This window comes from Gigantopelta aegis, chromosome 3, assembly GCF_016097555.1.
Source record: "Gigantopelta aegis isolate Gae_Host chromosome 3, Gae_host_genome, whole genome shotgun sequence".
Taxonomy (NCBI): domain Eukaryota; kingdom Metazoa; phylum Mollusca; class Gastropoda; order Neomphalida; family Peltospiridae; genus Gigantopelta; species Gigantopelta aegis.
The window spans coordinates 38,162,843-38,189,382 of record NC_054701.1 but is presented as its reverse complement, the minus strand read 5'-3'; the positions used below and the strand labels follow the sequence as shown (position 1 = coordinate 38,189,382).

At 37.9% G+C, this 26,540-nt stretch overlaps 1 protein-coding gene across 2 annotated transcripts in view; it reads left to right on the top strand.

The window, feature by feature from the left end:
• The window catches only part of LOC121368006 (eukaryotic translation initiation factor 4E transporter-like), a 52,548-nt gene that overhangs the window by 881 nt on the left and 25,127 nt on the right, over nucleotides 1–26,540 (top strand). For both annotated transcript variants that reach the window (XM_041492506.1, XM_041492505.1), the window contains exons 2-15: nucleotides 6,128–6,251; nucleotides 8,699–8,772; nucleotides 9,652–9,791; nucleotides 10,007–10,163; nucleotides 10,773–11,145; nucleotides 11,608–11,635; nucleotides 12,039–12,233; nucleotides 12,531–12,694; nucleotides 13,942–14,080; nucleotides 14,581–14,781; nucleotides 17,553–17,675; nucleotides 18,414–18,649; nucleotides 20,124–20,198; nucleotides 21,203–21,566. In XM_041492506.1, coding sequence (XP_041348440.1) covers nucleotides 6,150–6,251; nucleotides 8,699–8,772; nucleotides 9,652–9,791; nucleotides 10,007–10,163; nucleotides 10,773–11,145; nucleotides 11,608–11,635; nucleotides 12,039–12,233; nucleotides 12,531–12,694; nucleotides 13,942–14,080; nucleotides 14,581–14,781; nucleotides 17,553–17,675; nucleotides 18,414–18,649; nucleotides 20,124–20,198; nucleotides 21,203–21,566 — 2,371 coding nt within the window. In that variant the 5' untranslated portion in view covers nucleotides 6,128–6,149. The remainder of the gene's footprint in view (nucleotides 1–6,127; nucleotides 6,252–8,698; nucleotides 8,773–9,651; nucleotides 9,792–10,006; nucleotides 10,164–10,772; nucleotides 11,146–11,607; nucleotides 11,636–12,038; nucleotides 12,234–12,530; nucleotides 12,695–13,941; nucleotides 14,081–14,580; nucleotides 14,782–17,552; nucleotides 17,676–18,413; nucleotides 18,650–20,123; nucleotides 20,199–21,202; nucleotides 21,567–26,540) is intronic.

Genomic DNA, 26,540 nt, shown 5'->3' with positions numbered 1-26,540 from the left:
TTGATGTCAAATACCGGAAAGAGTTCCGTATGTTCCTCACTATTGGGGTATTGAATTAGCCATATGAACTGGGTATTGCATTAAACACTACAAACGACGTAGTGCTAGGCCTGGATTTGAACTATTGGATGTCAAATATTTGGTAATTTTATCACTGTGTTAGAGAGAAAACCATTAGCCAACTCTTCCATGTTGTAACGTCGCTTGGTATGAGAAGGCCCCTGTAACTGTGCGATCATGTGATCTACGTCACGAAATAGGTCACCAAGCTTTTAATTCTTGCGATGGAGTGTCACGAAGCGTAGCTGAATGTGGGTGCTGTTGGATTTCTTTCTGTAGTATGCGTATTAGTGATTAATATGTGTATTTTTTTTAATCAGTTAACTCGAAAATTATCGATGTAACGGTATTTGACGTCAAACATAGGATTGTTGTGGTATTAGAGCGGAAATCTTTGCTAACTTTTTGGTTGTCGGGAATTGCCCCAAAAATACATAGGTTGGTCTCTGACTGTAATGAGAGCCTATTTTTGTCCAAATGTCTGTCTAGCTCTCTTACAGTCAGAGAGACTTCTGGAAAAATTTAAAAAAAAGTGCTGGAAAATAAACCAAAATGGTGCTTAAAAGTCCTGGAAAATGAAAATGTTTTAAGTGTATGAACCCTGTAGTGTTAGTTTTAAGGTTAGGCTTAGAGACTTTGATATAGAGGGGTACAGGTTGAACTCTTTCCCCAAAAACTACCTTTGTGCCCAAATTAGTGAGGTCTAAAGCCCTGGCATTAAAATTACATGTTTTCGAGTAGTGTACAGACTTTGCAATGTTCAGGAAACTGAACGGGAGTACGGACAATTGCTCACCAGACAATACCTCACCGGACAATTGCTCACCAATAAAGTGAGAAATAGGACAATTGCTCACCACAATTGCTGATTTGTTTATCAATACAAATTTAATTTAGGTTATGGTATGTGTGTGTAAATGGTTGGGTGGGAGTGGGAATCTCTGATATTATCAGTGGGTATGGTAAACTCAGTTTATTAAACACCTTTAAATAAAATAACAAAATTAATTCTAAATCAGCTATATTTTAAACAAGTTCAGCACATCAGTTCAGCATAGAAATGTCAATTAAACAATTATAGGAACCTCAAAAACTTGTGTAATTAACACAACTTTGAAGTTGTGCCTTTAGAAATTCTATGTTTTATATTCTTTTTTATTAACAAAAGAAAACATAGCAACGGTGACCACGATTATCTAACTCCATTGCCTTCTAAAAATGTTATTAATTAAAATATCAGTGGGTATGGTAAACTCAGTTTATTAAACACCTTTAAATAAAATAACAAAACTAATTATAAATCAGCTATATTTTAAACAAGTTCAGCACATCAGTTCAGCATAGAAATGTCAATTAAACAATTATAGGAACCTCAAAAACTTGTGTAATTAACACAACTTTGAAGTTGTGCCTTTAGAAATTCTATGTTTTATATTATTTTTTATTAACAAAAGAAAACATAGCAACGGTGACCACGATTATCTAACTCCATTGCCTTCTAAACATTTTATTAATTAAAAAAACCTAAAGGTGAGCAATTGTCCAGTGAGCAATTGTCCGGTGAGCAATTGCCCTACATTCAAACTAAACACCCTATCTGAAAAACAAGATTACACAGGTTTCAGATAGGGGTGTCAATTTTTTGGTAAATAGCAGTTGTGCTAGTCACTGACATGTTAATTTAATGTTATGAGTAAACTCGAACATGGTCAAACTAAAGGTCTGCAATGTTAAGATTTGGAAAAATATATGTATTTTAGACAATTAAGATTTTAGTAACAAGAACCATTTTGACACCATCTTGAAATAATTTTTGGTGAACATTTAACAAAAAAGGCACATGTATGTAATTCAGGGGTTCTAAAAAATGTTTTTAAATCCACTTACCATGGGGCCTGTGGATTTAAAATTCACTTGCTCATGGTGAGAAATTCACTTGCTCAATTTTAACTGTGCATAAAAATAAAAAAAACCAGTATTACAGTAAATTAACTTTTAAATGCACATTTTATATACTGAGACATGTTTAATTTTCTGATTAGTGGATTAATTTTTGACAAAAAACATGTTGAATGGGTGCAAGTTTATAATTTTTCTTGCATATATTCACTTTAATTTTTTTATATAAATACATAAAATAAAGTTATTATTTGAATTGGTAAGTATTATTTATGTGGGTTCTTCTAATTTTTATGGGATTTTAGATCGGTTAATGTTGATTAAAATTCAGCAAAATTTCTAATAAGTCATGTTTACTAGGACATTTGTAGCCAGATGTCTAGTATTTATGTCCATTATTCCCAGTATATTTTTTTCTGATCAGAATTGTTTTTGAAAACAAACTACAATTCATATTCCAATATTTGATGATTTTCGTTGTTGGTAAAATGATCAAATTTATTATCAAATTAGCTGTCTCTGTCGGCTACTGATTCCTCAAAATGACCACAACATTTTGTCATTGTTGTCTAGTGAAAATACTTGCCAAAAGCAACTTTTTAAACTCAAAATTCACAGATATTTTCCATTGAAAAAGGAAAAACTAAATCTGTCATACGTTCAATTAATCTATTTCCTGTGTTCTATTATTCCGATGAGTGCTGTGTGCAAAATGGCGGGAAATATGATTTGGGGGATACACTGTTTACAATGTACAGTATGTTGACTTGCGTGACGTTGGGCTAGATATCTCGCTTGCAGTAGTCAGATGGTTAATCAATTTGTCAATTTACATAACAGATCAGCTCATTAGGCATACTTTATGATTTGCAATTTTTTTTCCAAAGTTTAGAATAAAGTTACCTATTAAAATTTTAAAATAATTGTTTTCACTAAAACCACCAAAGTTATAAAAATACACCATGTTACCTATTACAACACTTAATAGCATTAAAAACAAATAATATTTTCTCACTTATTTAAATAAGTATATATATTTATTTATGAATGGGAACTTTCCCCCCCCCCAAAACCCCCCCCCCACCTAAATAAAAACAAAAAACCCACCCACCCCTGACCAACTTAGGATTTTTTTAATGTATACATGTACTTTGTTAAATTTATCTATTTCATGATATTGTGTACTTAATTATTTTTATTTATTTATTTATTTTGATGTCTTGCAGTTTGTGATATTTTAGAAATTAAATAAATAAATTTATAGTAAATTATACATTTAAAGTTTTGCAAATGTAAATGGTGACGTGCAACCTTAAAAGACTGGTTACCATTTTGCATAATATGATGGCACCATGTTACTATTAGTATCAGAGTAACAAATCTTTGGGTTCCAGTGTAAAGAAGAAAATGGCGTCAAAACAATGAACTTTTGTGTTTTCAATGTTTACACTAAAGTTATAACTTGAATCAAATTAGGTCAAATATCCAACCATTACCCCCTATTTTGGTTTGTAGAGTTTGGGTTAGTTAGATTTACATGTAGTTAGGGTTACGTTTTAGGTTAGAGTGAGTTGCGTTCCTTATTTTTACATGTATTAATATAATTGGGGGGGGGGGGTAACAAATGGGTATTTTTCCGAAAATTTGTTGGGGACATTTATTGGTTTAGCAGTGCTCTCCGAATGCTTGTTATTATTGGTCCATGTACACTTTTTTTCTGTTTATTGGCTATTTTAACCTGACTACTGGATTAATTTTTAACAAAAAAAACATTTACACTTAAACTTTTTTGTATAAATACATAAAATGATGTTCATATACATGTGAAAGCACTGTTTTAAAAATAATTTTTTTATATTTTAGATCACTTAATTTGGTTTTAAACTATGCCAATAATTGATAGAGTCACACTTGTGTGCAATTGGGGTTAGCTGTCTGGTATTTACGACCATTATTCCCAATCACTGGGGGCGAGATGTAGCCCAGTGGTAAAGCGCCTGCTCGATGTGCGGTCGGTCTGGAATCGATCCCAGTCGGTGGGACCATTGGGCTATTTCTCGTTCCAGCCAGTGCACCACGACTGGTATATCAACGGCCGCAGGATGTACTACCCTGTCTGTGGGATGGTGCATATAAAAGATCCCTTGCTGCTAATCGGAAAGAGTAGCCCATAAAATGGCGACAGCAGGTTTCCTCTCTCAATATCTGTGTGGTCCTTAACCATATGTCTGACACCATATAACCGTAAATGAAATGTGTTGAGTGCATCGTTAAATAAAACATTTCCTTCCTTCCTTCCCAATCACTGTTTTGCTGACCAAATATATATACTGAACAAAATAAGAAACTTCCGCTAACTTTGCTTGAACATAACTTGATGAAAACAAACCGGGGGAATAATTGTTATATATGCGTTTAAAGAGTGTTCCATGATGCATCGTTTGGTGCAAAAATCATGGCCATAGGTTAACAGAAACTGGGAGAAATTTTGACCAAGTGTGGTAGGGGTTAAAAAAAAAAAAACCCACTTAATAACGGGTATGACCACCTCTTGAATTGACCACTGAAGTGCATCGCAGGCGCATAGAATTGACTAAAGTGTTGATTTCTGCCTGTGGAATATTGTTCCATTCCTGAATGAGCGCTTGACGAAGTTCGTTGACGTTAGCGGGTGGGTTGGGACGACGCCTCAATCGTCTGTCCAGACTATCTCAGACATGCTCGATGGGGCTGGGATCAGGACTTTTAACGGGCCAGTCATCAATGAAATCAATGTTATTTGTCCTAAGAAAATTTACAGTGTCTCTAGCTGTATGAGATGTGGCATTATCATGCTGAAAAATTGAGATGTTGGCATTGTTATGGAACAGAGGAATGACGTGATGAGCGAGAATGTCCATCGCGGTAACGTTGAGCATTTAAATTGCCATCAATGACGACTAGTGATGATCGATAACCATGGGCAATGGCTGCCCAGACAATGACATAACCCCCACCCCCAAAACGATGTCGTTCAAGAACACAACAGTCAGCATAGCGTTCATTTCTCCTATGGTAGACGCGCACCCTGCCATCACCACGTTGTAAAGAAAATCTGGATTCATCCGAAAAAAGAATGGTATTCCAGCATCGCCTTATCCAACGAGTGTGTACACGTGCCCGATTTAGAGAATGGTGTTGCGTTAAAACGCATCCGACGTAAGGACGTCGTGCATGTAAACCGTTCTCCCGCAGACGATGACGAACAGTTTGCCCACTGATTCGGATATTATGAAGCCAGGTGTGTTAGCAGCAGTAGCAGTGGCAGTTTGGAATCGATTGCGCAAATGCGTGTTCATAATATAGTGGTCTTGACCACGCGGACGTCCACGGTGTGGCAAGTCGTTGGTGCTTCCTGTCGTTCGAAATCTTACGCGAAGATTTCGTATCGCTCGACTAGAACTCCCAACATGCATTGCAACGTCTTCTGTCGACATGCCAGCATCAAGCATGCCAATCGCCCGTTCGCGTAACTTATTGGGTATTCTTGGCATACTAAAAATGCTACAATGTAAAAAACCGAATACTACACGGGACATGTCGAACCATGCATACATTGCAAATTGAATTTCACGTTGCCGACGATTAACAGTGCAAAAATAATCTATAAAATTCATGACTCCTGATAATACAGCTCAAGGCTAATACTACCTATATAATTTCATTACACAATGAATTCTTTAACGCAACAAATACTATATGTACAAATCGGAAGTTTCTTTTTTTGTTCAGTATATATATATATTTTAATTAAAACAATCAAATTTATTATCAAATTAGCTGCCAGTCAGCTATTGATTCCTCAAATGACTGCGATGTTCTGCTGTTGTTGTCAAGTGAAAATACTGACCAACAATGTCTTTTTCAACTTAAAATTCTCATGTATTTTCCATTGAAAAACAAAAAACTAAATCCACCATAATCTCAATTAATCTATTCCCTGTTATTCTATTATTATTTCTGGACAGTGATGTGTGCAAAATAACGGGATTATATGAATAGGTGATGCACTAAATACGTGGCATAGGGCAAGATACAAAATATCTCACCTGTAGTATCCAGAAGGTTAAATATTTGGGGTTTTGTTGCTATTGTATTGTATTGTTATATATGCATATTGTTATTTCAGATATTTTTTGTGTACATATATTATGGATGAAGGGAGACAAAGCACACCTAGCACAGAAGATGGTCAGGAGAATCCCATGCGTGTTGACACTCCAGGACCCCTCCCACAGCACCAATATAGCCGGGTAATTATAATCAACATGTTATCATCCCCATCATGGCAAAGCTGTATTTTTTTTAGTATTTTAACATTTAAAATAGATTATTAAGGCTACCAGTTTCTTCTGTTGGCTTTCTTTAAAAGTTAATTTACAGTTCTCTATCAAAAGTTGGGTGCACCTCGAACTTTGACCCAGCCGGATGTTACTTGGTTTAGTACTACCTATAATGGATATATTTTATATTTGGTATGAGTGGTTTTTGTCATATTTCATACAAGTGTTCACTAGACGAGTCTTTCATCTGCATCAATCACCCTACCCGACAACCATGAGATCAAGATCGGTTTCTGAAACATTATAATTAATTGTTTTCATATTTGATATGTTTGTTCACTATACAAGTCTTTTAGTAGCATCCTTCAGTACCATACCAATAGGACAGGACCGAAAATAGGTTAACTCCCTTGAAAAGCGAACTCTGGCATATTACTGCACAAGTGTAGTGTCAATTTTACTTCCACGAGCTATTGTTAGGTGTACTCTGTTGTTAACATGCCACATAGCTTTAACGCACATCATGCATTTCACTCATATCAGTTTTCTAAACACGATGTGCAAAAGGACAGATACTGCGAATGCAAAATATGCATACCATCAAATTTGAAAAAAACAAAAACAAAAACCTTCCAATTCTACAGGGAGCTGTACCCATTTCACTTACAGGTGCTTGATTAGTATATGATAATTTTAAAAAATAATAATAATAAATTAGAAATTGTCTATAAAACTAAGTCATCAAAGTGACAGACACTACTTTTTAAACACTACAACATATTTTTCACTGTTAAAGGGATAGACCTTTGTTTCAGTCCATGAAAATACACACTAAGTTTAGTTAATCTACAAACCTGTAACAGTACTAACACATTTGGATAAAGTTACAATTGAGTGAAACCTGAGTCTGACTTTGAAATGGTGAAATACCCTCTTAAAAATAAGACTAAAACCCGACTCCATAATTGTTACTTCTCAGATGCATGTGGGGAGCGAGATGTAGTCCAGTTGTCAAGCGCTCGCTTGATGCACGGTCAGTTTGTCGATGAGCTCATTGGGCTATTTTTCTCGCTCCAGCCAATGCACCACAACTGGTATATCAAAGGTCGTGATATGTGCTATCCTGTCTGTGGGATAGTGCATATAAAAGATCCCTTGCTGCTAATCGAAAAGAGTAGCCCATGAAGTGGCGACAGTGGGTTTCCTCCCTCAATATGTGTGTGGACCTTATTCATGTATCCGACACCATACAACCATAAATAAAATGTGTTGAGTGCGTCATTAAATAAAAACATTTCCTTCAGATGCATGTGCATTTTTTAAAATATGAGAAATGCATTTTGTGATATTAAAAACACCAGGATGACCAAAAACACTTTGAATGTACGGAAATGGATAATCTAGATAATAAAATCTAAGTAAAGTATGATTTCAGTTATTTGCCGGAAATTGTTGACAAAATAAAAATAAAATAAATTTGATTTAAATTCTCAACTTTATTGTGTGTATGAAACAATCAAATGGACACTGGTATGGGACTTAATAGAGGCTGTTAAAAATACTGATTAAATAATGCAAGGGTAAGGTTTTGAAGCCTACTAGTAGATTGACCGACGAGTTTTCGTAAATATCGTATTTCCTTACACATTGATATTTTGTTGTATTTGCTTAGACATTTTTTGTTGACTATGTATTGGCCGCCCTCTCTTCTTTTGGTGGTATTTAAAGGCTTAAAAAGTCTACTAATACACAGCGATTATACGGTAATGCATTGCCATTATTATTCAAAACAACACATACATGTACATATAAATATGCATTTAAAAATATTATTAAATATATTAATCCAGACCACTGATTTTGTGTGTGTGTGGGGGGGGAGGGGGACCATATTACATAGGTATGTATGATTTTATAAAATTTAATAGTTTAAAAAAAAAAAAGGGCGCATACACTGTCATTCTTCAGTTAAAGACATCTATGATTGGTACGTACTTCGTTTACAAAATATCATGAAAATAGAAGACTTGATTGTTCGAAGTTAATCCTTTAATTGATAGACTAAAGGCTTATTTTAAAAAGCAATACATGTCTACAGATTTAGCAAACATCTGTAACTCGGACATCATGAGACACTGTCGGCTCGCGATGAGATCAAGAATGCCAAATGCATATATATTGCTGTGTGTACTGCCAACGTGCTATGGCATCTGTGATATGTAATGTCATTGTAAAGAGGTGTTTTCAGACATCGGATGCACGTTTGTTCCTAATTTGCTCTGTTGGGGTCGGAAGGTGTAAATTCCGGTGTAATGAACAGAATAACATTGATGTTGTAGTCGGTGTAAATGTTGTATCGATGGTCGTTTTAACGAGGTATGACTATGTTTTCTTCTCTCTTTTTTTTTTTTTTTTAGGAGAAGCTATTTGATATTTCAGAAAATAACGCATCGCAAAGCAGACCAACATGCTTAATCAAGGATTATGACAAGTATGTTTCATTATTTTATGCTGTACATGTCGTGGTTTTTGCCAGAAAGAAATGTTTGGATTGAATGCAGGTGTCAAAAGCCTCCCCCATAAACAAAATGGAATTTAGGATCCCTCGGATGATTTCCAACTATCTGTGATACAAATTCCTTGGTGTCCATCAGTGTCATTTGGGCACACTAGAGTTGATATCCAAAATAAAATTCTTCCACATATAAAAATATTTGGGAATATAGGGTTATAAATAAAATTAAATGTTCTAATAAAATATATCCTGTTACTGTTAGGCTGTGGATTTGTCTCCATCGAATAGATACATTAATCATACAGTAATGATAAAGAGTTATTAATAAATCTGCAAAAATAAATGAGTATGGCACCATACCCAAATAGTATTTTTGAAGGGATGGCGTTTTACCCATTTTACTCTCTGGCAGAAACCCTGTGTGTACAAAAAATAAACTTGTCCTAATCAAAGTTAAAAAACTGATTTTTTTTATATTGCATATGCTTAAAGAAAATTCCTGGAATTAAAACCAAATTAGCATTATGATGAGGTATTGATATTTACCTCAGAAATAAAAGATTTATATGAAAAATAAAATAAAGTAAAGTAATGAAAATAGCTTGGCTAACAAAATAATAAATGATAGTGCTCAGTTATTCTAAAGTCTTATGTCACTGATAAAATTTACATTTGTCACTCACTAAAGTTTGTGACAAGTGAAACTTATTAATGTGTTTATTAACTACTACTACATTTAGAATACTAGTATAAATATAAATTTTGTGAGACATATTGTATGTAATTGTCTTAATTTTCATTTGGCATTATTTTTGTTATTACGACTGATACAAATATTTTTTGCTGTGTGTATAGTTCTGATGGAATGTGGGACCCTGAAAAGTGGTTCCGGTCCATTCATGGTTCTCGTGAAAACTCACCACTGACGGTTGCCACGGGTGACCGTAAACGACAAAATGATGATAGAGAAACTTTCACAAGAAGGCGTTCTTCAGGTAAAGCATTTTATTTTATATATATATATATATATTTCTCTTTGTTTTGATAAATTATTAAATAGTTCTAGAAGTTAGAACAAAGAACATTTTGCATCTTCGTGTTAACTGTTGAAATATATGCACATTTATATGATGGTTTTTGATTCACTTTTATAATGATGAGGCTGATTAATAAACTACATTTCTTTATTTATTTTAATTTTATTTGGTAGATCCCAGAATAGAGCGAATAAAAGAAGAAGAGCGAGATGGCATTATTCTGAGTCCGCAGCGACGTAGTTTCGGCACTGGCTGTCATGTGTCAACACCGTTCAATCGAACAATCAGCCTCCCAGCAGAATCATACAAAGAAAATGGCGATAGAGATAGGTAAAAATAAGTAATATATGGCACAGGCACTAATCTAGGATTGAAAAAGCTGGAGAGACCTCTTCATCCCCAGAATATTTTGTTACCAATACTACTACTTTTGGAAGTATAATTTTTTTTTTCTTTTTTTTTTCTCACTATTTCCATTAAAAATGTGATGGTTAACTATTCGCTTCAAACTCAAGTGTGTGTCATCCATACTACATGGGGGTGGGACGTAGCCCAGTGTTAAAAATGCTTGATGTGCAGTCGGTTTATGATCAATCCCCTTTCTTTATATCTGTGTGGTTCTTAGCCATATGTCTGACGTCATATAACCGTAAATAAAATGTGTTGAGTGCATCATTAAATAAAACATTTCCTTCCTTCCATACTACATTGTAATTGTATAAAGTTTTGTTTCAAATGTTTTACACTTACAATATTACTCATTATCCTCAAGCATTATACTTGCAATATTACTCATTGCCCTCAAACCATGTTAGCAGTTAGTTTTTATTTGGGAACCTGACTTTAGTTCACTACAATAACATAGCTATGATCATTTTACACAATGGGGCCAATAAATGAGGGTCTGAAATGCAATTTTTTATATATATTTTTTAACAGAGAAAGACGGGAACGGAGAATTGGAAGTGGACGTATTCAGATTGACAGGGATATAGGAAGAGAGCGTGATTACCGTGGCGTCCGAGACCGGTATGAGCGAGAAGATCGCAGGAGTGAGCGTGATGACAGGCGATCGGAAAGAGATGACCGGGTGCTGGAGCGTGAAGACAGAAGGAGCACTCGTGATGACCGGAGGAATGATCACGATGACCGGAGGAATGAACGTGATGATCGGAGAAATGACCGTGTTGATGACCGGCGGATGGACAGAGGTGACCGCCGCAGTGACCGCGAAGACAGGCGGGTCAGCACAGGCAGCATGTATGACAGGAAAGATCGCTACGAGAGAGACAGAAACAGCTATGATAATCGAGTAAGTTTGTTGCTGATATACAGTTGATTGCTGGTAAAATGTATTTCCACTAAAAATACTTTTCATAGACTTTAACATTAAACATTGTTTTTGTTTTATTATTAAACATTATATGGTAGATTTTGTTCTTGTTTTTTGTCCGTTACTGATGGCTGTGAGCAAGGTTTAATCTACTTGATTTTACTAGCTTTGTTGTTTTCCGCTGCCAAATCTCGGGGAAACATCAATCCTCTGACCAAGCTTTAGCAAGCAGACAAATGGATGTCCAAAATATATTTTCTAGTGCAATCAATCCTATAATTTTAGTATAATGATATCTTTAATTTTTGTTCTGTGACGTTCATTTTTCACACAGCCCATATAATTATATATTTCATCATAAAATTTATATTGCTTATATTTTTACATATTGTTGCATGTTAAACCATTCACCTAGACATAATAGTTCTCTTTCTATTTCAGTCAAATTACAAAAGTAATTACAGAGAAGGTTAGTAGTTGATCATTTAATTTTTATCCGTTTTACATTTATATAGTATATTAGGCAAACTATTTAAAAAGGTTAGTTTAATGTAATCTGTTTACGAATGCATTTCAGAAATAAAATTACATGATGCACTCCATATTGACAAATATTGGGTGGGGTTTTTTTTATTATTAAAAATAAAAAAAGCTTAAAAGTAATATTTAAAAGTACAAGCAGAGTTCCTACCTATTACATGTATCACATTTGGCGTAGAGCATTCACATTGTGTGATGATTTGTGTATTCATATTAAATTCAAGTTAAACTTTCTCTAAATGTTTGTATGATTATGGTGTGGTATAGCTTATTGTTTTACAAGAACATAATTCTGTGTTTTCATTTATGCTATTGTCTAATGTTTGCCTCAGGTTCGAGAGGTCACCGCAAGAACACCCATCATGAAGAGGAGCCAGAATGGTTTACCAGCGGTCCCACCAGTCAGCATGATACAATTGAGCTCTGTGGTTTTGAAAAAGAAGAAACTAATCGTGAGGAAGAGTATGAAGAAGAGAAACAAGTCGTTCAGGCACCTGTTCAGACTGAAACCAATGAAACCAACACTGGTTAGACTTGCTCCATTTTTCCTTTTTTTTTATTAATGCATCAAAAGTGAAAATAATTTAATATTGATATTTTATAAAGGTAAAATACATGATTTTAGAAAATAAAAATGTTTCAGTAACTTACATATTGCTGATTCAAATGTGGAAGCACTTATCTGCTTATATTGTCACATTAAGCATTCAGTTTAATTAAAAATAACCATTAAATTTCAAACTTTTGTATATTGTTATCTTAATGCATTGTTTCAAATTTTTCTTTACAAATAAACATATCCTATTTATGTTTCACTATCATAGCTGCCATCAGTGTTACGGACAGGAATGGTAGTCTTGAAACTAATGAATCAAGCTCGCCAGAAAATTCACCCACCGAACCAGAAACAAGATTTTCACCCAATTCGTCACAGTTTGACTTCAACCAGTTTTTCAATGTGAATAACATTCCAATACCAGGATTAGCTGTAAGTTAAAGCAGTATTGGATTAAAAATACTAAATGTTAACTTTATTGTTACTCACCTCAATCATTACAGCTCAAATTTGATTGTATTTTTTAAAGTTCTATCAAGCAACCTTGTATGTATTTAAATTAATAAACTTTTATTTAGCATTCTTATATTAATATGAATTCACGTAAATTAAATGAAGATACAAACCTTGACTGATCGGATTTATGGATAAAAGTTTTATTTCAGGTACCGTATATCGCTGTGTATTAGCCGACTTTTTGATACAAAATTTATCAAGTCGAAGGCTGGGGTCGGCTTATCTAAGGAGTCAACATTTTATTGGAAATGTAAAGTTAGAATAGTGATGTCACGGCTCGACTCGATCTATTGTCATTATTGTGCTCTGCATTTCCGCTTTCATAAAGGTTTAATATTGCATTTTAACACAAGCTATTACAAATAAAAGATATTAAAATTGTATATATATGTTCATCTTTAATAAATGTTGGTGTTTAAAAGTTATTTAGTAATATTTATCTGTTTAAACAACAATAAATGGTGACCGATCAAAACAATTTCGGAAAACTTCGCAGGTCACGTGTCATTACAAAACTGCTTACTAAACCGGTGAACACGTTAATTGTTCCAGCTTCATTTGTTTTGTTTGTCGGCTTGGGATTAATCGACACGGGTGGTTGGGTATGGTAGGGTATAGCCGACTAGTAATGAAAAGACCGATTAGCACAATCAACAATGCAAACAGTCACTGTGTTTTTAACGTGTGGCTGCAATCAAGAATGTTTAGGTATATTTCGCTATCTTGGTACTTATATTTTACGAGAAATAAATTAACCGGACACCGTTTCTATAAATAGAAATCGGCTACTGCTTCCGGATAAGTTTGCTGTGACAAATGACGTTTGAAAACAGATGTACTTTGTCATTTTGTAGAGACCACACACACATCTGACTTGGTTAGTTTTATATAGGGGGGTCGGCTTATATACAAGGTCGATAATTTTAAAGCCGATTTGGAGGGTGAAACTAGGGGGTCGGCTAATGCATGGAGTCGGCTAATACACAGCGATATACGGTACACATAAAAAAATAATACTTTGTTTTTCACAATAAAATGATGTTTAATTGGGGTAAAGTTAATGTTATACATGTGCCATTATACTGTATTTACATGTTCATGGTTAGAACAACTAGCTGTCTCAGTATTACTGATGACTTACTGTTATTCTAAAATGATTTAAGGATGACAGTACTGTTGAAAAAGAAGCTCCATCTACAGGTAGTCGATTTAGTCAGTGGTTCATAAGTCAAGCCGGTCATGCTGCTAGTCAGGAGAACAGTAGACGGTCGTCTCTGAACGAAGAATTTGGATATTTAAATGGTAAGTATTGGAAGTTGTTGCTAATTCATTTAAAGACGAGTGACAAAATGAACGTTAATTTAACTTAACCTTTTAACAGTTTCTGAAAAGAGCCAAATAGTAAAGTATGGAAGTCAAGATTATAATAATTAAAGGTTCGACAAATCCATTAGCCCTCGATCCCTGCTAATAAAAGTTTAGTCTGGCCTAGTGGAAATATCAACTGTATTACTATAATACATTGTCATTGAGCACTAGTCAAAGTTCCTTTGAGGGCTAGTGATTTTATCAAACACTGAATAATTGGGTAAATGGGTATTATGAACTACATTGTATATTAGACAGTAGTGTAAACAATGTTCAGTATCTTCAAATGGGTGACTGCACGGACAAGAAGGGTTATCACTTATACATACTAACAAAATTTTACAAGACTCGCTATTTGAGAATAGTTGAGCAGATGTTTGGATGTAAAAAAAAAAAGTCTTATTTCATGAACATTTCTTGTTTTATCATTTTAGATATTCTGGAGGGATCCAAGAGTCCTGTGGTTCCATCACCTCCATCTAGTCAATTGTTCGACAAGAACAAATTCTGTGCCTCTTTCGTAATGGATCCTAAGGATGGTATTGACCCAGCTGTTATCCAGCATCAGAAGGGCAACCCGAATCAGGTCGTGCATGCTCTCTTCAACATGGCATCCATGGACAAGTCCAACGCCAGTGAGTTACTGCCTGTCTCTCTACCTATAACTCTTTCTGTGTGTGTCTCTCATTACTCTTCCCTCTCCCTCTCCCTCTCCATCTTGCTCTCGCTGTAGTTTTTTGGTATATGCACACGGTCAGAGGTCAGAATAAGTATTAATAAAAGAGAAAACAAAAGTTTTCTTCATTTTTGGAGGCATGGCAAGTGTTACCTTCGGTTTAATAACAGAAATTAGGCATCAAGGCAAGTTGGAGGGGCACGAATGCAACTTACTTTCCATCAAGTTTCTGAGACAAAAATTATTTCACCTTATGGTCTTGGACTCTTAATGTTTATTTTTGATACAGATGTATACCATAAAGTATTTTACAATGTTAATGCTACATTTTCCTTAAATGCCCAAATTTATGAAAATTCAAAAATCTACATGGAAATGTTCAAGGTACACCAACACCTGTACGTTGAATGAATGTGATAATTTTGGGTATTTATTTTGAGTACTTAATGAATGCGTCAAATATGCGGGCATGGCACTTAGGACTAGCTTGACAGAATGAAACTTGTTCGTGACCGCAACATCCCAATCATCTTGCCAAGTCGAAAAGATATATTGGTTAATATGGTATTTAAAATCACTAATGTGTAAGTCACAAAGAGTATATTTATAAATGTTGTCAACTTAAACTGCTGTAAATAAAAAATTTATGGGCATTTTCATCACGTTTTGTTTTACATCCTGGTATAACTGACCTGTCACTTCGTGTGTCAACAAGCAGCCCGACTTCCAACATGTGATTTTTCATGTTAGATTTTGTGTCATTTTTAAATAATAAAATGCAGGGTTTTAAAAAGAAAATATGAAAGGCACAATGGCAAACCAGACAAGGCAGAACAGCATTTTTTAAATTTAAACCCTGTGTGCACTATAATTTATTATAAATAATATATATCTTCTTTATAAAAGTAATCCCAAAGGGTTTCAACCAGGGACACTCTTTGAAAATGTTGAGTGCTCTTACTATTAAGCAAATAGGCAGGGAACATTTTGTTCCAATACTGCATCGTGATCGCTACACAAGTTTCAGTGATCGCCACGCAATTTTAAAACATTAAACAGTAGTTGCTAATCAATTTTCAGTTAACTAGAAATATCGCTAATCAAGATTTTGAAAAAATATTCACTGATACGGAAATTCTCACTAGACACTACCACTGCCTGGTAAATGCTTCACTGATACCAGATTAATCAAATTACAGTTGACAGTTGTCTAAATTGGCTTCAATTGCGATTAATGAAATGCAGCAACGGTTTACAGAGAATACCAGATTAGACTGATGCTACTCAAACTGTTGTCACTGAACAGAACTTTAAATGCCAGATTACACAGAAATCCAGGCTAGGGATTTTTGAAGCTATATTATCACAAAGATGCCAATTTGCACAAGTCCACTGTTTTTGTATTTACTGGCTGGGAGAAACAACACAAACAGGGTTTCTGCCAGAAGGTAAAACGGGTATGGCGCCATACCCAAATTGTTTTGTAGATTTTATTTTTTAAGTTAGCCTTTTGACAAAATTAATTACTCTTATCATTACGGTCTGATTTTGCTCCCCCTAACCCTAAACTTAACCCATTTTCTGTCTGGGGGAGACACACCCCCCCACACACACCCCAACCCCCCCCCCCCCCCCCCCCCCCCCCCCCCCCCCAACCCCCCCCCCCCCCATACCCCATGTTGACTGTGGTTGCATTCAATTCCATAACACCATACCCAAAAATTTCTTTCTGGCAGAAAGACTGACAAACCTTATGAGGGGCAGGTGTGGTAGAGGTATTCATTGCTTTAACCTTCTAACTACTGGATTAATTTTTGCCAAAAAAACATTGAGAAGGTACACATTTATAACTTTACTCACATATTTTCACTTAAATGTTTTTATAAATTCATAAAATAATGTTCATATGTGAATCTCTATGTATTGTTTTCATGACATTTTCTAATTTTTATGATATTTTGCTTACACACATTTGTGGCCAGATATCCAGTATTTATTACCAATATTCCCAATAACTGTGTGGTGTTTTACCAGAACTATTTTTAGAAATAAACTGATTCATATTCCAATATTTCATGACAATCATTGTTGGTAAAACTGTCAAATTTATTATGAAATTGCCTGTCACAAATGGCTATAAATTACAGAAAATGACCGAGACATTCGACCATTGTTGTCGAGCGAAAATATTTGCTACCGAAAACCACATTTTCAACTAAAAATGTCCAGAGATTTCTGACACAAAAACAAAAAACTAAAATGGCCATTATTAAAATTAGTCTCAATCAGTGTTCTGTTGTTATTCTGGTCAGTACTGTGTGCAGAATGACGGTAAATATGAATGAGTGAGTACTGTATGCAGTGAACAGTGTATCACTTATTAACCTAATGCAAGGGCGGGACGTAGCCCGGTGGTAAAGTGCTTGCTTGATACGTGGTCCGTTTGGGATTGATCCCCATCGGTGGGCCCATTGGATTATTTCTCATTCCACTTAGTGCACCACGACTGGTATATCGAAGGCTTTGGTATGTGATATCCTGTCTGTTGGATGGACCTTTTGGTGCATATAAAATATCCCTTGCTACTAATGGAAAAATGTAGCAGAATTCCTCACTATGACTGTCAAAATTGCCAAATGTTCGACATCCAATAGCCGGTGATGAATAAATCATTGTGCTCTAGTTGTGTAGTTAAGCAAAACAAAGAAACTTTTACTAATACATTTTCAGCAATGAACAGCCACAACTTCAGTACACATGATGCAGAAGCTCAGTTGAAGGCCTTGTTGTTTTCTGGAAAGAAGGACTCTGCATCTTCCAGTGGCACAGCTAGTCCTGCAAGCTTGGCAATGGGTAAATTACGATGTGAATTGTTGCTGTGTATGCGTATGTATAGTGTTGGGTGGAAGGGGTTATTTCAGACTGAAGGCTTAAGTATTCAAACCAAATGCTAGCTCAGTGGTTCTGTTGGTTTTCCTAAAAGATGTAAAGGAACAAAACAGTTTCTGATGTCACAGTTTCCATGTAATTTGTTAGCAATTGCTGATTTCCAAGGAAACAGTATTTTTCAATGTATGATTTTGGATAGCCGTTTTACATTGTGCATACATTATTGAAATCTGTTCACCTACATTGTTTTAGTACATTGCTATAGAACATCTAGGCTGGATGTAGCCCAATTATGCACAGTCGGTCTTGGATCAATTCCTGATGGTGGGACCATTGGGCCATTTCTCATTCCAGCCAGTGCACAACGACTGGTGCATATTACATCCAATAGCCAGTGATAATAAATCGGTGTCCTCTAGTGGTGTCGTTAAAACAAACGTTTTTGCTATAGAACATTTAACATACTTATGATGTGTTAAATTGATTTTTATTTAAATATATGCAAATTGTTTTACATTACAGTATATACCTGAATATGCAAATTAGATAGTAAACTATTCTTTTTCTGATATTCTTTTATGGGTTTAAAAAAACAAATTGTATGCAATACTTATTATGAGTTTAATAATATGGTTGTTATTACACTGGTAACTCACTTTTAACCATGAATTTCTACATTTGTTCTTGTTCTTTTTTGTCCAGGTGTGTCACGCCGTGCCAAGACATTGGCTGAACTTGAGGCAGGCTTCCACGGGGACTCTCCGCTTGTTCCACTGAACAACCCTATGCAGCGCATGATGAGCCCGGCACAGCGACCAGTACTAACTCCCGAGTTGAAACAAGAGGAAGACCTAACGGCCTTCAACAAGCTGCTCAGCATGATGACTGCAGGAGCAGCAGCAGCTGTGGCACATGACCAGCAACAACCAAAGAATCCTGTGAGTGCAACAGATCAGTATTTAAATATGTCCCACTCAAGTTTTAACAAATACAGGGATGTTTTTTTAACTGGTTACAACTTTTTGTTTTTTCTTTTCACAAAGTAGACTGGATTTGACATGTGATGTTGAAATATTACCTTTATTTAATGGTAATAGTATATATATATTTCAGATTTTAAAAGATATTTCAGCTTTTATCTGGAAGTGGGTATTACGTCTTTGTAAAGAAAGTGTCCCATTAGCACTTAAGGTGCCCACAAAAGTGGAGGGAAAAAACCTGTGCAAGTCCCATGAATACTATAGATAACCCCTGATATAAGGGTCTTAAAGGGACACACCCTAGTTACGGCTAGTTGTTAACCAATACGGCGTTGTTTTTTGCTATTAAACCCATTTTTTTCACAAATAAAATTGCACTTTACTTACCGTTTATTATTTAGAATATACATTTCCATTCACCTGAAGTGTTTTTTGGTAATCCTGGTGTTTGTAATACCACAAAATGCATTTTTCATATTTCTGAAAAACGGATGCACGTTTGAGAAAAAAACGTGTAGCAGACAAGGTCTAATCTATTTTTAGACGGGATATTTGTCACAGACGTTGGTATACCACGTGACCGTTATCATTTTGGTTCGGTTTGTTTTCTCGTGCACGGTTCGCGCAATCAACATCCGATTTGTTGTTCATTTGTGATATTTTTCTTCACAGTTCGTGAAAATTTTCAGTAACAATAAAGTTCAGACAAGTAAGTATCTCAATACAAAACGTTACAAACCCTTAAAACCAATAATTTTGCTAAGTCCTACGATATCTGGAGAGGAGATACAACCAGGACAGAACAGTTGGAACATGTCCAGGAGAGGTGAAAAGAACGCACCCCAAGTCTGTGAAATTTGTCGTGACGTAGGCATTGTTGTGTTTCGAGCGACATCTACCGGTGACATCAGAATACAAACTTTCAAAATTATTTCAAGCAATTGGGACATGGGGATTCCCATGGTATTTATCGATATAAAACCTGCTTTTTCACTCCATTTGATAAAAACGTGATCTAAGTGTGTTACAGGTTTGTAGATTAACCAAATTATAATTTATTTTCGCTGGATGAACTAGGGTGTTCGGCTTTAACCACATGTTTTTATTTAGGGTGTACAGTGCATTCTAGTTATATAAGTATTTCTTCATTCTTTTGTTGCAGCATGTATGTCCATTCTATATATAAATGTTTTTAATAGTTTATTGCCCATTTATATCACATTAAACCAAATGAAACCCTTTGTGTAACATTCATTTCTGAACGTATGTCCATCCTTTATGTGGACAGTTTTATATTTTGTTGCCTTTTATATCATGTTGCAAGACAAAATGAAAACCTTTATGTAACAAACATTTTATTATACTGTACAGCTTTCGACAAAGTAAATGTTGTTTTTACTTGAAATCATTAACCTTTGTGTTTGCTTTGTAGAATATGGTATCACAGATACCTAGGTCGATGTCACCACAGCTCTCACAGTTGATGTCTAACAATGATTTCATGCAGGTTGGATTTCACTTGATTTCTGCATATTTCAGTTATGTTTTTGTTTTGTTTTATTAGTGAAAAACCGGCGTCGTGGTTAGGCCATCGATCTACAGGCTGGTAGATACTGGGTTCGGATCCCAGTCGAGGCATGGTATTTTCAATCCAGATACCGACTCCAAACCCTGAGTGTGTGCTCTGCAGGCTCAATGAATAGGTGTAAACCACTTGCACCGACTATTGATCCATAACTGGTTCAACAAAGGCCATGGTTTGTGCTAATCCTGCCTGTGGGAAGCACAAATAAAAGATCCCTTGCTGCCTGTCGTAAAAGAGTAGCCTATGTGGCGACAGCGGGTTTCCTCTAAAAACAGTGTCAGAATGACCATATGTTTGACGTCCACTAGCCGATGATAAGATAAAAAAAATCAATGTGCTCTAGTAGCGTCGTTAAATAAAACAAACTTTTACTTTTACTTTTTATTAGTGAAAACTACTTCAAAACATACTTAACATAAAACTGAAATCTCAGACATATTTTTATTATTTAATCATTTAAAATGGAACATTCACATTAATTATTTTTTTGTTGCACGCCATTTTTTAGTATCCTTTAATCAAGATCTGCATCAAAGAAAAATGTATTAATTTCTGTTTTAACACTTTTATATTGTATAAAGGTATAGTTGACGATAACCATACTTAATAGTAACACTCTTAATTAGTAACAACACAAAGTTTATTATAAACTTCCTTTAAGACGAAGTTGTGACTTCCATTATGGATTGCATTGGCAGTGATAAATACATTTTTTGCTGACCATCTGCCCATAATTCAACCAGACAATCTATGAGTATAATTTATAAGTTTCCAAATTTTGGTAGGCACAAAGGGAATTAGTGAGATAAAAGGGCATCTAATTCAGTGCAACTCTGGTAGAAATTTATGTTGTTAAAAATTATTCTAAGACAGTCCTGCACAAACAGATAATATTTTATTTTTATTTTGTCTTATTTTATTTTTAGGCCCTTATTAGAAATAAAGAGCAGCAGCTTCAAATTCAGCATCAGACATTGCAGAACATGTGTTTCCAGCCTCAGGTGCAGCAGCATACGCCTACAACTTCACAGCCGTCGTTCACGCATTCATCGCCAGCAGGAGTCGGAAATCCTCGCATCATCTCTCACGATCCCATCTTGAACTTCATTCAGCAGAATCCCACCATCATCACCAAACCTCCATCTCCCGCGCCAAATATCCCAGCACACCTGCACAACACGTCTACTCCGAGAGTTATCTCCCCATTGCAGATGATCCCGCCGAACATGATGCCCAGTCAGGTTCAGCAAACTCAGCAGAGTCACAGGACGAAGATTCCATCGCCAATCAGTAAGGGTTCTTATGTAAAGGTATTGTTGCATTAGACATGAATTGAGGGGATAGCCAGGCTAAGCCCTGGATCAGCAGAAAATTTCACCAAATTGTCTATTAAACTTCAAAATTTTATAGATACCCAGTTATTTTGTGACAAAAAATCATGAAATTATTTTGCCAAATTAAAATAAAATTCGCAGTTGGGGAATTCAGTGAGTGCCAGAGCTATCCCTGGATAGTTTCAGAGATCTAAAATGTTAAAAATAATATTTATATAATGTGTCATAATATTCAAATGTCATGTCATAGGATTTCAAATTTCATGGGAAACACTTTTTCTGTTCCATGCCTTGTGATCAGGGGAACCCATTGGAAACCGTTTTAAAAAAATAATTATATATATATTATTTTTGTTGAATAGTCATATTCAGATAATAATCATGGGAAACAAAATAGTTGTTCCGTGGTTTTTCCGACACGGTACCAGAAACAATATTTCTTTAGACATTACCTGTCCTCAAACAAGGGCACCTTTCCCCCCCCCCCCCCCCCCACGCAAGTTGTCTGGTCCGAACATCCCAACAGCCAATGGGATGGCCTAAATTCTTCTCCTGCATACTGCTCTCTAGTTCCGGTCACATGACTGTAACTTTCTTCTTTTTCTCTTCGCTAAAGGGTCTGGACGTCCTTTTGCTTGGCTCTGTTTGGAGTCAACTTTTTTATAAGACCTTTGGTTTTGTATTCGTGTTTGGGTGAAATGTTTTTCACCTTCGTTTTCGTTAGCTTTCGTATGTTTTTTCGCGTATGTCGCTTGACTTTCCAAGCGTTTAATTACATGAAATGTTGTTTATATTGCTGGTTGTCGTGTCGGACGCCATTTGCAAAATGGCGTCTTTGTTGACTGGCTTTGTGTTTGGGTGAAATGTTTTTCACCTTAATTTTCGTTAGCTTTCGTATGTCTTTCGCGTATTTCGCTTGACTTGCCAAGTGTTAATTACATGAAATGTTGTTACATCGCCGGTTGTTGTGTCGGACGCCATTTGCAAAATGGCGTCTTTATTTACCGGCTTTGTGTTTGTGTTATGGTTGGTTTTTCTTTCTTTTCACAGATTGAAAAATTACTATTATCATGTCTGATAATGTTCAAGAAGTTTACTGCCGGCAGCGACCCACGCGACTTATGTCCAGGTTGTCGTGTTCCGTGTGGCCTCACTTCAAGATGCGACCTTGTTCGGGCTTGTCTGATGTCGAGTTCGCGGCTTACCTGAAGGTGGTGTCAGCGAGGACCAAGAAGGTGGAATATTCACCTTCGATTGCTGACTCCGTGGCGGAAATGTTACGTTCAATTCTACCGACCATGCTGAAAGAAACAATGTCGTCAATGGCGACCTTACCCAAACCGGTGGGTTCGGGGTCAGGTCCGGTTCCAGTCCCCTCTTCAGGGGGTGCGGCTTCTTCAGCTCCACCGATACCTAAGACTTCGGATGACAGGCCTGCGGTCTCTACGCAGCCCTCTAAGAAGCCGGCTCATTCAGATAAGACGCTCCACGGATTCCAAGGCTCACCGATCTTCAGCGGGGAAGTCCTCTTCTGCGCATCGGAGCTGGGACCGTAGCCGCTCCACGCGACCTGTACGGGTTCCACAGATCGTCAGCGCCAACCTTCAGTTGATGTGGCTTCCAAGGCCTCAGAGGGATCTAGACGGGACCATCCACGGTCCGGTTTAACCGGCGGCTTCCATTACGGTACATCGATTGGCCTGTGCTCAAGTTCTACGAGACTTTGGTGATGAAACGCCTGTGGCATCTGTCATTGAAGAGCCCGACTCTACGGACCATATGACTATGAGGGATTGCTTGGCGATGTGGTCATCTGTTCCTTGGTATCCACACGGGACCGCCCACGGTCCGGTTCTCCGGTATCTTCATCGGGCCATGACCAGATCGACTGGCCTGTTCACGGGTGCTACGTGACTTTTCTGATGATGTATCGGTTATTGCGGTGCTGGAAGATCTGGATGCGGCGGACCACCTGTCACTTAGGGACTGTCTGGCTGTCATATCTGATGTGCTACTGCCGCTGGCCCATCCACCGGTTTCAACCAAGAAGGGTCTGGTTTCGATAATCGCCACGGAGGTTCCACCGGCAGACGTCGGCATTCGATCGTTGGCTGCCACAGGCCCCTGTCGGTTTACACGGCTACCAGTAACCGGCCCGTGCGGATCGTTTGTTCCAGCAAGCAGACGGAGCCCTGTAACGAACTGGAAGATTGCGTCATCGGCTCACCGTTCGGTACCGTCGTCCCGTGATCGATCGAAGTGGTACAGCGTCCAGGGTTCCACCGGCTCCTGCCGGTCGTGTACATCGTACCGTCCACACCAGTCGGCAGCTGATCCGGCGTTCAGGGTTTACACCGGCTCCTGACGGGACCGTCCACGGTCCGTGTTTCTGATTGCAGCCATTACATTGGATCAAATTGCCTGTGCCAGGTTACTGACCAATTTTCCAGATGATGCGTCGGTACCTTCCGTTATAGAAGATCTGGACGCAGTGACCCACATGGCTGTGACGGATTGTCTCGCTGCGGTTTATGATATGCTTTCGTCACTGCACAGTCCACTGGCACCATTCTATAAGGTTTCCGTTTGAGGACTGATCCGATGTCGAGGTTTACTTGAGTCGACTTCGTTTGTGCTGTTCCCCATTCGTCACAACGAACATATCCCGTCTTCAACCTATCCTTCAACGGTGTGGGGCCGGCCTTGGATGACGCTGTTTCCGGCGGGACCAGACGTCTTCCTAGAACTTACAGATTTGCACGTCCTGTCGATGGCTTCAGTTCAGCGTACATGTTTGTACATGCTGTCCTATTTGATGTTTTCCTGGCGACCATAACTCCTCCTGTGCAGGATGCCAGAGGATATGCCTTGTTCCAGCCGTCGACTTTGATGTTGGTCTACCTTATATCTTCCGTGACGTCGATGTGGACTACGATTGCACACTATCGTCAACCGACTTGCCTGAAGCGATCCATTCTTGACTTTCAGCACAAGCCGGTAATCTTGGCAGACCTGTGGTCTACATACAGCTGTTTGCCGTGAAGGGGTTCGACGTTACAAGCATTCCGGGTTGGTGACGAAGACAGTCTACTGGTCCGGTCACTTGTGTTGAGATCCTGTGCACCGATATTCTCTTGTTCGAGGTAGGTTCAGCGACATTCGGCAGATCGTTCTCTATATCCGGTGGCGATGCAAGACAGTCGCTACTTCCGCTGGTTCCGGAAGTTATCCAGTTGCCATCACGTGGTACGGGTTTTTTACCGTCGCCGTTTTCCTATGGTTCATTGCGGCTTATCAACTCGCTGACGTTCACTGTTGTTACCGCCAGAGTTCGTGACCGATGCTGTCTAGATGGTCTCTGCTGCTGTTTCGCACCGGTTGGTGTGACAGCCGTGGATTTTAGCCGGTTGCTGTTTTGCGTTGCTTCACTTCCACGTATATCGGGAATATAGCATAGCGAGTTGCTACGCTGTCTTGGCTCTTGCCTGTATCACGGGGTCGCTGTTTCCGATGTCTTGATTCCTGAATCACTCTATTACTGTTTCATGAAGTATCATTGCAAGAGTAATTTTGACGTCGGCGCAACATTTGACGCTTAGAGGTCGCGGTATCCAGTTTGTTTCTGAATCCATGCATTCAGTACAATAACGCAGATTTGCTGATCCGGTTACCAGTCGCCTTGCAGTCCAGTCCCTGTTGGTGGCTGTGGTTTCCAGATGAAGCCGATCTACACATCATCCTGTTGGAGATGTTGGTAGTTACGTCATCCTTCATTGGCGAGAGATGCTGTCGGGCGCCTCTCTCATGGTAGCCACAGACAGTACCACCGCGGCGGCTTATATCAACCGTCAGGGCGGAACCCACTCCAGCAGTCTACAAGCTGGTCGACGAGATTCCGTTGCAACTTCGGGCTCGCCATATTCCAGGGGTTTCCAATGTACTAGCTGACACACTGTCTCGTCCGTCGTCTCCACAGCCGACAGAATGGATGCTCCATCCCGAAGCGTTTCGATGGGTGTGCGACAGACTTTGGACACCAAACATCGATCTCTTCGCCACACGATTCAACCATCAGCTGAGGGTTTACGTGTCTCCGGTGCCAGATCCCGAAGCTCTGGATCTCGACGCCTTGGCCATCAGCTGGGAACAGATGGACGCGTACGCTTTTCCTCCACCAATCCTCCTTCCAAGGGTGCTTCAGAGGTTTCAGCTGTACCATTGTCGCCTGTTGCTCATTGCTCCGATGTGGCCATCCAGGATGTGGTATCCAGATCTAATACGTCTTGCCGATCCACATCCTTTACCGCTGCCAGACTGGGATCATCTGTTGCTGCATCCCACGTCAAGACTATACCATCCACGTCCGCAGTTGTTCCAACTGCACGCGTGGACTTTTATCTCCAAGAGTTTGAGGAAGAAAGGTTTTTCTTCACAGTCTATGGCGGCCATTTTGAAAGCGCACAGATCATCTACTACTGCGGCTTACAACGTCAGATGACTTTTCTTTCACCGATGGTGTGTCCGGCAAAAACTCAAACCTCAGACGATCCAGATACCTCGTCTTGCTGATTTTTTGCTGTATCGGCGGACCGCTTTACGATTGAAGGGGTCTACCATCGCTGGGTACGTTTCGGTCATTGCTACTGTTCGTGATGTCGCTACTGGAACGAAGTTATCGGGTATTCCTGAGATCCATAAGATGATCAAAGGGTATCACCTTGATGATCAAGTACACCGGTTTCGGCCACCAAGATGGGACCTGAATCTGGTGTTACGAGCGTTATCGACCGCACCTTATGAGCCGATCGAATCCTCTTTCCTGCAAGACTTGACGCGGAAGACGGTGTTTTTACTCGGTTTTGCCACGGCTGCCCGTGTCTCAGAACTCCATGCTCTTGATGTAGACTTGGTACGTTTTCACCGAGATCGG